This window comes from Leucoraja erinacea, chromosome 10 (genome assembly GCF_028641065.1).
Source record: "Leucoraja erinacea ecotype New England chromosome 10, Leri_hhj_1, whole genome shotgun sequence".
In the NCBI taxonomy this organism is placed as follows: Eukaryota; Metazoa; Chordata; class Chondrichthyes; order Rajiformes; family Rajidae; genus Leucoraja; species Leucoraja erinaceus.
The window spans coordinates 29,483,966-29,499,928 of record NC_073386.1 but is presented as its reverse complement, the minus strand read 5'-3'; the positions used below and the strand labels follow the sequence as shown (position 1 = coordinate 29,499,928).

At 40.2% G+C, this 15,963-nt stretch overlaps 1 protein-coding gene across 15 annotated transcripts in view; it reads left to right on the top strand.

The window, feature by feature from the left end:
* Positions 1-15,963, top strand: part of nfia (nuclear factor I/A) — a 678,190-nt gene that overhangs the window by 480,653 nt on the left and 181,574 nt on the right. For 14 of the 15 annotated variants that reach the window (XM_055641838.1, XM_055641840.1, XM_055641848.1 and 11 more), the window contains one exon: positions 3,024-3,098. The exons of the other annotated variant lie outside the window; for it this stretch is intronic. In XM_055641838.1, coding sequence (XP_055497813.1) covers positions 3,024-3,098 — 75 coding nt within the window. The remainder of the gene's footprint in view (positions 1-3,023; positions 3,099-15,963) is intronic. 15 annotated transcript variants of the gene reach the window in all.

Genomic DNA, 15,963 nt, shown 5'->3' with positions numbered 1-15,963 from the left:
GACAGGCAACATCTGTGGAGAGAAGGGATGGGTGACGTTTTGGGTTGAGACCCTTCTTCAGATTCAGAAGAATGGTCTCGACCCGAAACATCATCCATTCCTTCTCTCCAGAAATGCTGCCTGACCGGCTGAGTTACTCCAGCATTTTGCTATGCTGGAAATAATTATTTTGCCCACAATGGGATAATAATCAAATTATTTGTTCTGGTAAATTGGTATGTATGCATTATCTATGTTTCATTTGTCATGCTGGTTCTTTGGCACTTTTAAGGCCACTCAATCTACCAGCTCATTGTAGGTGGGAAAAGAAAATGCTTCAGCTGTCTGCTGACAATTGATGATTGGCTCCCGGGAACGTGCTGTCTTTCCAATCCATGCTTGGTCACAAATTAACCTTGCAATTGCCAGAGCCATCTCTGATGCAAAGACTGATTCTTTCTGGCTTAATCTGGGTTATTTGAGTGATGCACTCAAACAGCACATAAGTGGAATCATTCTGAATGATGGTATTCACATGTTCCTGATCTTGCCTTGGTTGTACTGCTGAGTATTTCTTCCATACAACCTGTGATCTTCATGACAAGACGTGCAGGTACTACAACTCCCAATTAAAGTAGTATCATGGACATTTTAACCTGAAGTCAATTTGACCTACTACTGCCTGCCATCTCTCTGGTGAAGCTGTGTTGAAGATAACCCACACAAATAGGAAAGATTTGAGGGGAAATGGGACTAGAGTAGATGGGCATTTGGTTTGGCATGGCCATGCTGGGCCAAAGGGCCTATTTTTATGCCGTGTAACTTTATGTGCATGTCCAATGCACTCTGAGGTTCAGCAAACCACAAACTCAATTGTAAAGGTATTTTAACAGTATAAACTGGCTGTAAAATTAATAATACGAGCAACTTGAGACCACACCTGGAGTATTGCGTGCAGTTTTGGTCTCCAAATCTGAGGAAGGACATTATTGCCATAGAGGGAGTGCAGAGAAGGTTCACCAGACTGATTCCTGGGATGTCAGGACTGTCTTATGAAGAATGACTGGATAGAGTTGGTTTATACTCTCTAGAATTTAGGAGATTGAGAGGGGATCTTATAGAAACTTACAAAATTCTTAAGGGGTTGGACAAGCTAGATGCAGGAAGATTGTTCCCGATGTTGGGGAAGTCCAGGACAAGGGGTCACAGCTTAAGGATAAGGGGGAAATCCTTTAAAACCGAGATGAGGAGAACTTTTTTCACACAGAGACTGGTGAATCTCTGGAACTCTCTGCCACAGAGGGTAGTTGAGGCCAGTTCATTGGCTATATTTAAGAGGGAGTTAGATGTGGCCCTTGTGGCCAACGGGATCAGAGGGTATGGAGAGAAGGCAGGTACGGGATACTGAGTTGGATGATCAGCCATGATCATATTGAATGGCGGTGCAGGTTCGAAGGGCCGAATGGCCTACTCCTGCACCTAATTTCTATGTTTCTATGTTTCTAACTTGGATAAACATCATAATGTAATTAATGGAAAAGGGAACGGATGCAAACTAATGCTAAGATATGAGCCAGGATGACAAAAAGTCAAAGGCAACATCTTGTAAAATGGGCTGCAAGAGGGAAAGGGTGATGGAAGGGATTCATGGTGATTAAATGGATCATGCTGTAAGTAATGACTGCTCAGATGCACTTACTGAAATACATGAGGATTATTAATATAATATTGCAATTATGCACTGAAGTAAATAACTTCCATTTCAAAAATTACCTCTCATGGCATCAGTCTGTTACAAATAATTATGACTGGAAAGTCAGAATGGCAGCTGCATTGTGCTCGGTGCAGAAAAAAGTCTTCTGCTTTTCCCTGGAATAATGACAAAGGATCTTCTTAACCACCTGAGAGGATAGACAAACCTTTGCCTTTTCACCCCGTCTGATTGCATTTCCCACAGTGTAGTATTTACTTAGTGCTCCACAAGTCATCTGAGATTTTTGCTGCTGTTGAATTTGAACCCCATCCTACAGACACCAAGTCAAGAATGCAACCACAGAACCAAATGTAATCTCTTGTTTAAAAACAAGTGCATTGTCAGGAGATGTTGAGCTATGATAGTAAGTTTGAACATGCTGCATTGTGTTTGTTAAAGAGCCTGAAAGTGAGATCAATTGGAACAGGATGAATTAGCATTGATGATAACTAACAGAAGGTTCGTAATCCTCTCCACTATAATTCACTCCCATTGACTGGTTATGATTTATAGGGGAGGTGTGAAGTGAGTGAGATCACATTGGGTGGCCATTACACGAGGTGTTTGATATTGAATTCCATTGCCTGCAATGAAATTGGTAATTTTCCACAAAGAATAAAACTGCAATGAAGCCCAGCAAATTGAAGAACCGACAAGTAACCAACATCTCAAAACATGTAGGAATCAGGGGCCATGTATACACCATGTTGGTGGTAACTAGCAGAAATATTATTAAATTAAACATTTTCTTAAAATAACTCTTAGAAGATGTCGGAAGGCTTTAAAAAATCCCTGGTACTCAAAAATGCTGGAGAAACTCAGCGGGTGCAGCAGCAACTATAGAGTGAAGGAAATGGGCAAGGTTTCGGGCCGAAACATTGCCTATTTCCTTCGCTCCATATTGCTGCACCCGCTGAGGTTCTCCAGCATTTTTGTGTACCTTCGATTTTCCAGCATCTGCAGTTCCTTCTTAAACACTTTAAAAAATCCCTACATCGAACTGTAATTTTCAACCAGGTTTGATGGTGATTATGTTTTTACCTTTCATCACATGACTGTTGTAACCAACCCCCTTTAAGATTTTTGTTCAGTTGCTTTTTATTGAAGCTGTGTCTCTCTCATTTAAAGCATGCTTTCAACTAGATTATTTATTTTATTTGGTTATTTGAAGTGGGGTCATTTTTAATAAAGTTTAATATTTTGTTCTTTAGGTGGCTAAATCCTGTGGTGAAACAAACAATACCTCCTTGATCAACAGCAGCTTACTTTTCTTTATTCCCTTGTTTTGTAGGGCATTTGGGCTTCCAAGACAGCTTTGTCACATCAGGCGTGTTCAGTGTTGCTGAGCTGGTGAGAGTGTCACAAAGTAAGTGAAACTATCTTTTATAAACAGACATTTTCCAAAAGGTTCTGTGTAATAAAGTAGGATAACTAAACACGATTATTGTAATGATTGGTAGTAAGGAAGGCAAAAGCAATGCTAGCATTTATTTTGAGAGGAATAGAATACAAAAATGGGGATGTAATGCTGAGGCTTTATGAAGCACTGGTCAGACTGCATTTGGAATATTGTGAGCCGTTTTGGGACCCATATCTGAGGAAGGATGTGCTGACATCGGAAAGAGTCCAGGGGATATTTACAGCAATGATCCCTGGATAGATTGGGTTAACATACATTGAGCATTTTATGGCACTGGGCCTTTACTTGCTGGAGTTTCGAAGGATGAAGGGTTGACCTAATTTCAACTTTCCGAACAGCGAAAGGCCTAGATACAGTAGATGTGAAGAGGATGTTTCCACTGTTGGAAGAGTCTTCAGAGGCCATCATCTCAGAATAATAGGTTGTACCATTAGAAAGGAGACGAGGAGGAATTTCTTTAGTCAGAGGATGGAGAATCTGTGGAATTCATTGCCGCAGAAGGCTGTGGGGGCCAAGTCAATGGATAGACAATAGACAATACACAATAGGTGCAGGAGTAGACCATTCGATGTGATCATGGCTGATCATCCCCAATCAGTACCCCATTCCTGCCTTCTCCCCATATCCCCTGACTCCGCTATTTTTAAGAGAACTATCTAGCTCTCTCTTGAAAGCATCTAGAGAACCGGCCTCCACCGCCCTCTGAGGCAGAGAATTCCACAGACTCACCACTCTCTGTGAGAAAGTTGTTTCCTCGCCTCCGTGGCTTCACTGGCTTCAAAAGACAGCATGTATGCCTTAATAAATAGATTGAAATGATAGCAGGAAAATATACCCTTAATAAATAGATTGAAATGATAGCAGGAAAATATATCCTCTTAAATTTTGAACAAAAACAATCAGCAATGTCTAATAAGACTTTAGAGGGGGGCGTTGTGGGAGGAGGTGAGTGGGCGGGGGAGGGATGTGTGGGGGCGGGGGTGTTTGTGCAGGCATGGGGGTTGTGGGGGTGGATTGTGGGGGGGTTTGGGGGGGTGGGTGGTTGTGGGGGTGGGGATTGGGGGGGGCTGGGGGGGTTGTGGGGGCTGGGGGGGTTGTGGGGGCTGGTGGTGGTTGTGGGGACGGGGGGAGGGGGAGTTGTGGGTGGAGAGGGGTGTGTGGGGCGAGGGGAGAGGGGGGTGTGTTAGCTCGGAGAGTTAAAAAAAGACGGGGGGAAGAGCAATGTGCGAGAGGGGGGTATCACGGGGAGGGTGGGAGGGGACCAGATGGGGACCAGAGGGGAGGTGGCTGAAATTGGCCGTGTGATGGGGACTCACAGCGGGCGCTGGTCGTTCTCCTCCGCCGGGATCAGAGCCTCCGCTTTCCATTTGGCGACATCTCCGACTCTGGGCTGGGCTGGGTCTCTGACACTGGGCTGGGCTGGGTCTCCCACGCTGGGCTGGGTCAGGTCTCCGATGCTGGGCAGGGTCCCTGACACTGCATCTCCGACATGGGCTGCTTGGGGCCGGGCTGCCTGGGGCTGGGCTGCTTTGGGTCCCTCCAAAAATTGGGTTCGGTTGGAAACCTCTGCCGGCCATCCTCAGCTCCAGTAAAGACACGATGGCGCAGGAGGGGGCGGAGCGTTCGGTGAGTGACAGGGAAAGAGACTAATCCGTGCGGCGCTGAACGGCAGGAGAAGAGATCGATCTGCGCACGTCCGGTTTTTAAGATTTTTTAAACCTCGTTAACATTTAACCGATCGGAACGAAATGGAGCAATCGCAGCACAGGAGAACGATGAGTGAACTGGCGAAAAATCGTATTCGCGAACCGTTTTTGCACAAATAGAAAGACCGCACAAACCGGAAGATAACAAGATCAGAGTTTTAGTTATGTATAGGAGATGTCAAAGGTGTGATGCCTTTGCTGAATTCTTTTAAAATCAGGCAATCAGCCTCTAAAATTATACTTTGATGAAAATCTGTTTTCTCCATTTTTTATAGTGAATTTATGAACCAGCTGTTCTGTTTTATTTTCTTCTTGATATTCCATTATTAGAGTCCTTGAGCTCTACAGCATGGAAATGCCAACCAGTGCAAACCAATCTATATTAATCCCATCTATCAACGTTGGATTTTTGGCCCTCTGTGGATTGGTTATTCAAAAGCTCACCCACACATTTCTTCAATGCTACTAGTAATCATATTCCAACCACTCTCTCTGGCAGTAACTTCCAACTACTTGCCACTTTCTGGGTGCAAAACTGGGACCTCTCATGTTTCTTTATCTTTACCCTCCCTCCCTCCCGCCACTTCTTCTTTCACTTTCACTTTACGTTTTGCTGAATTATCCAACAGTAAGGACCATTTCCTTTGTGGACACCAATGTTCAATATTTATTTAGGACCTCACCCATATCCATGGCCTGTGTTGTTCCTAGTGGTCCTTATTCTTTCCGTGTTCATTCTTTTGCCTTTAACATATTTATAAAATGCCTTCAGATTTACCTAAGATAGACCACTAAAAGCTGGAGTAACTTAGCGGGACAGGCAGCATCTCTGGAGAGAAGGAATGGATCTCGACCCAAAACATCATCCATTCCTTCTCTCCAAAGATGCTGCCAGTTCTGCTGAGTTACTCCAGCTTTTAGTGTCTATCTTCGGTTTAAACGAGCATCTGCAGTTCCTTCCAACACATTCAGATTTACTTTAATCTTTTATTTCAGTTTTTTAATCTGTTTACTTATTCCGTTGCCTTTTATCTTTGTGTCCATTCCAACCCAATAGTGTACTTGAGTTTTGGAAAAGATGTCTTTCAAAAGAATTGATGTTCTTTAGGAAAAAAAGACCTTAGGCTTCTCAGCATGTTAACAAAGGAATTATCTAACTAGAAGAGGCAACATGTGGAATGAAGGCTTAGCACTGACACGAGAGCCCATATTTTTAGATGACGATACAGTTTTCAGGTCACAGGAGCTGCTTCTGTGCCACGTCTTCAACAGGAGGGAGATTGTCATGGAATATTGCCATTTCCTGGCGATGGATTTCTAAATTCCCTCCATTAATGAATTAGCCCTGTCTGCAGAAGTTGATGTCATGCCTTTCACGATGAGAAAAGTCAAAGAAATAATTAAGAGGAAGAACAGGAAGGAATCATTTAGCCTGTTAACCCTGTCCAGTTCCAACCCAGTGTGGATTTATTGCTGTGCATCATCAACTACTTTACAGTGGAACTACCCAATCTCTTCCCAACTTATGCAGCTGCAGTATTGACAAGGTTAATGCAGGTAAACTTCTGAGAAAAATAATCATAATGTCGTATTGAAGACTATGTTGAGTTGCCTGAGGGTTCACTTAACTGGGTTATTTTTTTCTAACTAGCACAATTATGCTGCCATTTCTGAATCATATCTGGATGTGTTTGATCAGAAGATAATGTGAATGGAACTAAACAGTTAAACCGAAACCAAAAGGTAGTTGAAGGAAATATCAGGAAGAACATTGTGCTGAGAACAGTTTTTGCAAACCATAGTCACATAATCACAATGTCCTATGATTGTTCGAAAGAACCAGATATGATGTGTCTTCGAGCCAGCACCGCCATTCATTGTGATCATGGCTTATCGTCCCCTATCAATAACCCGTGCCTGCCTTCTCCCCATATCCCTTGACTCCACTAGCCCCTAGAGCTCTATCTAACTCTTAAATCCATCCAGTGATTTGGCGTCCACTACCCTCTGTGGCAGGGAATTCCATAAATTCACAACTCTCTGGGTGAATTTTTTTTTTCTCACCTCAGTCTTTAATGACCTCCCCTTTATTCTTCAGGTATAGCAGGGTCTCGACCCGAAATGTCACCCATTCTTTACCTCCAGAGATGCTGCCTGTCCCACTAAGTTACTCCAGCATTTTGTGTTTATGTCAAGTAAAGCTACCTGGAGTTTAAATATTCTCCACAAGAGCAAGTTCAGCTAACATGTAACATAAATAGCATACCTTGAATAAGTTTATCAAAGTCTAGGAGCTAGTGCCCAATATGTAGTCAACGTATAAGATGTTATTGCTCCAGGAATATCCTTGTTATTTTAATGCCAGAGAATCATTTTTTTTTCCTTTTGACATCATCTGAACAGAGCTCTTATATTGGAATTATTTTTACTTCACACTTACTAAATCTTAGCAATTAACCTGAATTAATAGAATTGGTATCCGCTCACCTTCATCTCTCTAAATAATATTTTTAGTTTCTATCTACGGCATATTCTATTGACATAAAGTGACCTTATGGCCTTTATCAATACCCACCTTTTGAAAACACACAGAAATAACCAAAATCTCCTGAATATGCTCACTACTTATGGAGACACAGTGGGAAGGTGCCACAGCATTGACATAAGTTGCAAGCAATTGCATTAGGATTTCACCAAAGGGCTTCTCCAACTGTCAGAGATTTTCTTTTTGAGAAATAGACACATAATTTGTTCTTTATTTTCTATTCTTTGGGGGACATAATCAAACTGCTGCCCTGAGATGAGCATGTAAACTGTTCCCAGATCCCTGCTCCAAGAAAGGGAAAACATTGGCATCATGGGACATTATGGAGCTTGGCACGAGATAGTCAAAGTCTGTAGTTCAGACTCCTTGTAGAAATTGACCTATTACAAGCATTTATAAGAACATTAATTCATCGTAAGATCTTTTTTTCACTCTCTTTGAAATGGTAGCTAATATATTACTAACTGTTGTTAGTTTTCTATGTGACCCAGCTCCAAATATCGGTCACAGCCTGTGTACTCCTTGCTGCAGCTGAACAGAAACAGTAGTAACGCACAGTTATATAATGTTCTTACATTGAAAAAAATGTCAATGCACTTGGGCAGGAGAACATAGAACATAGATCACTCCTCCTTACTTGATTGCAGGGTTTTAATTTATTCATATATGGAATATTGATGTTGCTGGAAAAGTCAGAATTTCTTGTCTGCCCAGAATTTCCAATTGAACTGAAATGCCCTGGAACTACATTGAAGCCAGACTGGTTAAACATGGCAGATTTCTTTTCCTGAACAATATGAATGAACGGCGGCAGGCGCGGGCACAGACTGGTTAAACATGGCAGATTTCTTTTCCTGGACAATATGAATGAACTGGTGGTGTTTCATAAAACAATTTAGTTTCAACGTCTTCATTCTATCGCTTTGTACTCCAGATATAACATAATTTAAATTCCCCATCATCCATCTTTTATTCAAACTAATTTCAAATCATTGGTTGAGTCTTCTGAATGTTGTCCGATTAACTTTTTTGTGCTATGCTATCCATTTTCATCACCTCAAGGCTATGTCTGCAGATGTGCTTCATCCTAGTTAAAAATGTTTTTAACAAATTGCTCAGTTCTGCCGTTTGTGTGTTGGTCAGATCCTATCAATATTGTACAATGTGTTGATTGGACAATAACTTTTCTGGCAATCTTCATTTCCCCCTTCCAGGGAGGTATCAGACTGCCAGTGTTTGTTATCCAAAAACATGGTTTAGATGGAGAAAAAACAGTATAAAAGATAATGACCACGAGCTACCCTGCTGTAGTGCCTTTTCTTAGCATCATCGTGTCCTACAATACAACAGTTACTTGTCATGTTCATTAAATGTTTCCTTTAACATTGCACAAGAGATAGGTAAAATATCACAATTCCTGGAACTATCCAATGACCCCTTCTGAAAAGTGTGTGTGTGTGGCCATCTGGCGAGGATAGGATTAGACTCCAGTGTGACCCCTTTCACAGAAAAATACTTTATCGCAGCACGTTCTCTGGGCTGTCAAATAAAGATGGGTCCTAAGGGCAAGGTACATTATGTGTGCTAGGTGCTGCTTCTGACCCTATAACGTAAAACAAGTTACCCTATTGGGAAAGAGCTTAGCTTTTGCAAAGAATAGACTGAAAGCAAAAGCTGCAAGATTTTGTATTCCCTTTGTAAAATCAAAGCCATTGGAATAAACTTGCATGCAAATAATCAATCCGTAATGAAAACAACTAAAATAACAGACATTGGATCTAACCGGACTTAGAGCCTTTATAATTTTTTCTCTATCAGATATTCAATAACACTAATTAGCACATCACAAAAGGTTTGTTGTTAGACCTTTGGGATCAACTGGCCTTTTCATTAAACCAATGTTGACATGAGAAACTGAATAAAGTGGATTTTTTTAAAGCAGCACAGTCTTTGGGACTGGCAAGTCTTCTTTTGTTTGGATGGAAAAATGCAATAGGTCATTTTTGATATGAGATAATTCATAACACCAATATATATTTGAAAACGTATGAGAAAAGGATCCACCAGAGACTTTCTCTTTGTTGCCCCAATCTGCTATACTGGCAGACATTCTTCATTTAACTGAACGGGCGAATGACCTGATTCAAGACTTTTACACATGAGAGTCTGAAACGACTGCTGATGGAAGAGTGACTGTGGTCCACTACTGATTCTTCTTTGAATATTTGAATTAGCAATCCCATCTATTGGCAAATCCTCTTCAGAACCACCAACGTTCGACTATGTGAAGTGAAGTAAATCCAGGATTTAATCTGCAAGTCCAAGACATACTGAATGATAGATGTGTTTTCATCTGTTCCCATGTACCTTTGAATCCATATGGAATCTAGTATAGTGTGGATCCTGATAATTTGTGGGGAAGTCCCTTCTCCCATTTTATTTCCGATCAGATCTGCTGCAGGATTTGATTCTTAGCCTCTGATTTATTCAGCAAGTGAAGTTACATTTTTAATTATCCTGCTATGCTTTTAATTGACATGTTTTCATTGTTTGAATTTTTATTTTGTAGATTTGTTTCACCAATTTAGTGTTTAAAAAAATGCTAAATGGGTTGACACAAACCCAAGCACTAATCAGGGTTTGCCTGACATCAACAAGTGAGGGGAGGAGATGATGGCAGAGGTGTGGTGTAGGTTTTGGGACATCAGTAGTATGTCATTTGAATCATGGCAGTGCCCTTGCTGATGAGGGCCAGTGCGATTCTCCTTCCGCATCTGCAAACAGTGAGTACAGGAGGTCATGGGCAGCAGGCAGGATCAGTGGGACAGCACAGGGACTTACTGTCCCTGTAACACCACAGGGCCCAGCAAGAATAAAGGGTAAATACTTCCCTTTTACTCAGAATCACAAAAGTGGTCAATTTTGTCATCTCTCTACACTCTAGATTTTGATTCCAATGAATTATCTTGAGAATAGCCCAAGTGGTTATTATACACTGGAGTTTTTGTTTTCTAAAGATAATTCAGCTTTAGACATTTATACGTTTGAACTATTATTGAGCCAATATTCTACCAAATGAACTACTGCTTAACCATTCTTTTATAAAGAATTAACATGTGTTGCCACTCTATTTTCAAGAGAGAGTTAGATATAGCTCTTAAGGCTGATGGAATCGAGGAAAAAGCAGGAACTGTGTTCTGATTTTGGATGATCAGCCATGATCATACTGAATGGTAGTGCTGGCTCAAAGTGCCGAATGGCCTATTCCTGCACCTATTTTCTATGTTTCTACTACCAAGAGCTAACATTTAAATAAAAAAAGAATGTTGCACAGAATATAATAGTTTTTACAGAATGCTTAAGTTCATGTATGTGATGGACTGAGACCACTGCAACATGGCTAAGAGGTAATCAGATGCTTGTAATAGATTGTGATAGATTTTCATCATAACCGATCATTACACTGTTTATCAGATAAAATGTGAGTTGAATGATTTTGATCGTGGCAATCCAGTTGCCGAACCAACAGGCATAAATTCTTGCCATTCTGGATATTTCATCTCTATCAGTAATAACACAGTTGGTCAACTCAGTCAATAATCTGTAGAGTTTATTTTCAATGAGTCCTCAGCCTCTGTGCTGATTTCTCTTTGTGGTGTTCAACAGTTGATTCTCATGAAATTTGCCATCTCCTGTCAGACCTCTGGAAGATGCTCACCATTCATCTGTTCAGATGATTTATATCTATATTGTGTGCATTCTGTGTTCTGGAACAGATTTTAAACAAAGCAGAAATTATTTAGACAAAGATCAAGAAGCATCAAATTGTAATAATATGTTTTAAAATGAGTAGAAAAACATTGAAAAAAAGGCATGCGTGAAATTAAAATTTTAAATATTGTGTTGTCAGATATAACCCCCAGGAAACATATTTTGACAAGCAGTCACCTGCATGCAAACAGAACTCTAGAGCCAGAGCAGAACAATCATAAAAATGTTAGAAATTTCAGCAGAACCTGGCCATTCAACCCCTTGCACTAGATCTGGCATTCAATAAGATTATGATTATCTAATTGGTGCTTTTCAGTTTTCGACTTGTTGCTTAGATCAATAGGTCCAAGTTGGCTATCTGGTTGTTAATGATGAATTAATAAGAATCATCCTCCCTCCTGCTTCCCTTCCCTCCCTCCCCCATTATAACATTATATTTCAGTTTAATCACGAAGAAATACACTTTCAGTGGAAACCAGTGAGTTGTTTGTAAAACTCAAATATTCTATGAAGCCTGTTATAATCCAACGGAGCAAATTCCAATTCTCATGCACTTTATTAGCACATGATTAAAGCTTCATGATTCATATTCGTAAATGGTCAGATGCAATCTCTGTAACAGGATGAAAGTCTTAATGGTGAATCTCCCTTGATCCCATGCCAGCTCTAGAATCTTGTTCCTTAGCTTGACTTTGGACTGTTCTTTAGACAGAGGACCCAGCACAATTTTTTTTTGTTTTTACCATGATTAATATAGCTATTAGCTGTTATTGCAATTCACAAATGCTATTTCCAGCGAATCTAGTCTTTCTTTGAGCTATCTCAGCACTTTTCTTTTGGCACACTAAATTACGCAACTTGTCGCATCATGAATTATGCAACACCACATTTGAAATCCTGTCATTTGTGGAAGGTTACAGCTTGGAGGGATTTGTTTTCACATCAAGAGATAGCCCTTGAACAAATGTCACATATCTTCTGTGTATTGAACTCAGTTATTGGTTATTCTGACAGATTCAACCACTTTGAGATTTTGGTGTTAATCCTTACTTTGTACACCAAATACTTGCCACTTAATGGTTGTACTGTTCATCGTGATCTATCAACAGACTTTGCAATTGTCATGTTATTGGTATATTGCTTGCTGCTCTAAACTTTAATATCTTTGTGTTTGTCAGATGTAATGGTTTTGGAGCAGACACTGAAAGAACATTAAAATATGCATCTTTATTTCACTTAGCTTTTGAAATATATCCACCTCATGATCAGGTTAAACATTTACATGCATACTTCCCATATAGGTTACAGATTATTCAGCTATTTTTTACCTTCAGTGGCAGGGCATTATCGGATGTTGGTCAATTGATGGTGCCTTTCATTGCCAAGCATCTTTTCATTGACGTACTATGATTACGATTCTTATGCACGTGGTGCTTGTCAACAAAATACTTCTCTCATTACATTTCCTTTTGCGTAACCAATTGTTCCACATTGATATTATCATCAACTGTTTATTTGGATTTCAGTTATGACAAGTGAGATATCAAATTTCTATGCAGGTCCCGACAGGTGGGAAGCTCAAGATTCTACTCGTTGTTTGACTCTTTCCAGATTCAAATGAACACATATTAATTTAGTTTAATTTAGAGATGCGTAAACGGGCCCTTTGTCCCACTGAGTCTGCACAGACAAGCAATCAACCACACACTAGTCTATCCTACACACCAGGGATAACTTACAGAAGCGAAGTAACCTACAAATCTGCACGTCATTGGAATCAGAGAGGAAAGTGGAGCACAGAGTGAAAACTCACACATTCACAGGGGGAAGATACAATCTCCAGACAGGTAGCACCCATGGTCAAGATCAAACCAGGGTCTCTGGCGCTGTAAGGCAGCAACTTTACCACTGTGCTGCATTTGTACCTTTAATACATGAGATCTGTGCATTGGAATTTCATCTTGAACCAGTACCTTCCTCATTCTTTATACATTCCTTAAATCCCACCTCCCTACCAAGGTTTTTTCACATTCACAAAAATATCTTTACTAAACCTAACAGAGCATGGGGGTACTGTTTCTACATTAGAAGCACTATATAAATGGAGGGAGCTGTGTCATTGTGTAGTTTTTATGAACAGATACTTTAGTACACTTCCCATTCCATAACTCATGCCCAGATGAGAGTAACTGGTGCACAGTTTCCCTATCCTAACATCAGTTAATTTATGCAAAGAACTTGTATTTCATTTCCATGGCTGACATTGCACTTGTCATATGTCATGAGGAGTATTTGTAGATATTTATTAGATTCTACAGCAAATTGAAATTGTGACATAGTGGACTGTTGTTTTGCTCTAGTTTGAATTGATGAATCTTGCCTCTGCTAGCTCTAGTTTGAATTGATGAATCTTGCCTCTGCTAGCAAGCTGATGTTTGCCGATTTATTTGGACCTAGACCAGTGCAGGACTCAAACATTAACATTTTAGTTTATCCTGTGAAACCAACAGGCAGGAGTTTCCTCATGGAATAATCTTGCTGGAAGTGCAGTTGAAATAGTGATATGGTGGCAGAGTGAGAGAAGCATGGAGGTAATTTCAAGCATACTGCAACAGAGTCCTTACGATATCTATAAAAAAATTGTTTTTGCTGCAAAAAATGCTGCACAGAATGCAGTGTAAGAGAAATTTGGAGTTTAGAAGAATTAAGGTGTGATATTTGGTGGACTGTTTGGGGTGGGAGAACACGTTGCTCCTCCCATGCAGCAGGTGGCACTGAACAGGACAAAGGGAGATGTTTAGTATATAGTTTATCCCGTCTGTAGACAGTGTGAGTGTGCAGTCAGATTCTGATTGTGCAGCCATTTTTGAGTTGTCTTGCTGCTAGCATTGAGTAAAGCATTAAAGACTTCTGTTGTAAATTGAACACTCTCAAGTTTTGTGCAGACCTAGAAAACGAACAAGAAATAAGGGTGACCATATGGCTCAAGAGCCTGAGGGAGATGTTCTCAGTAGTGGGAAAGTCTCCAATGAGGGGGCATAGTTATAGGATAAGGGGCTGGTCATTTAAAACAATGGTGCTCAGAAATCTTTGCAGAGGGTGATGAATCTCTGAAATTCTTTACCCAAATAACTGTGTAGACTCAATCTTTAATAGTTTTTAAAGTGGAAGTAAACACATTTTTTAAAGGTCAGGGAAATGAAGACTGTGAGGAACTGGCACAGAAGAAGATTTGAGTCCCCAGCATTGATCAGTCAAGGTCATGTTAAGGGACAAGGTGGCCTGCTCCCACTTCGTGCTTCTTGTGTTCTTGGAGACATGATGTCGTTCAACTAAGATGCTGAATTATTTTAAATTACATTCTGTATAATTCTGCTTTTTGAAGTAGCTTATATTTATTTAAAAAGTGTTGGATCTGCAAGAAAACCTTGTTAATAATCCTGAAGAAAGTAATATCTCATCAACAATCATTTCTAAAACACCCTTAATACAGTAACATTTTGTGAGTGCTTCATAAGAGCAGAATCAGTCAAAAATTGTCATTGAGCCAAGGATGGTATCATTTGGACAGGTGATCAAGCACTTTGTAAAAGAGACAGTAAGTAATTAAAAATTTGATTAGCGTTGAAAGTAATTGTGCTTTTAATTGTGTATACTTTTGAACTGTTTCTGTTGATTTCAATGAAATTAGTCCAAGTAAATTACTGCAACCAACCAGAAACTATAGAGATGTAAAAAACTGGGGATGCTACAATCTTGAGGAAAAAAACTCAGCAAGTCAGGCAGCATTTTTGGAGGGATTGGACAGATGATGTTTTGAGTCAGGACCCTTCTTCAAATTGATCATAAGCAGGCAGAAACTATACCCGGATTAGCATTGAGCATTAGAAACCTGCAACAAATGCATTACATCATGCCACTAACATACAGGTCCAACAACCCAGACTCAGTCTTGACCTCTCGTGCTACCTGTGTAGAGCTTGCAAATTCTCTTTGTGACTGCAAGGGTTTTCCCTGGACAAGCTGTTTAGGAGCTTGAATGGCTACTGTAAATTGTCCCTGGTGTCAGGAATGGAGGAGAACTGGGGGAACTATCTGATGGAGATGCAAGAGGAAAAATGGCATTGTTGGACATGGGTGTTTGATTATCTCTGCACTTGTCTCTACTAATAGTATTCTAATTCAATAAGTATTGAAACCCCTAATCCTTATCCATCAAATCCTATCTGTTATATCTTTACATGTAAAACATTATTCCCCTGTTGGTGGTGCAACAATAATAGTTTCCATTACTGATGTTCTAAAGAAGTTTCCAATGTCAAATGATGGGTGAATTTAGGCATGATTTGGAAAATATTTGGAAATGATTTGGAAATTTTCAATGTAAAATATCATTCGGACATATCAGATTTCTGTAATCTTTATCACTAATCTTAACACATTCCGCTCAAATCAGACCCTTCCACAAATCTGGCCATGCGTTGAGGGTGAATTGATCAATGTTGGGAGTTTCCTTCAATGCGCATTCATTGGCACACTTTTAAAGTGGGCTCTAAAAATTAAGCACTTAGGAAGGAACTGCAGATGCTTGTTTACACAGAACTTAGACACAAAATGCTGGAGTAACTCAGCGGGATGGGCAGCATCTCTAGAGAGAAAGAATGGGTGATGTTTCACCTGAAAAGTTACCCATTCCTTCTATCCAGAGATGCTGCCTGAGTCACTCCAGCATTTTGTGTCTAAAAATTATGCTGTATCTTTTTAGGCAAAGTAACACTGCCAAGTGCCT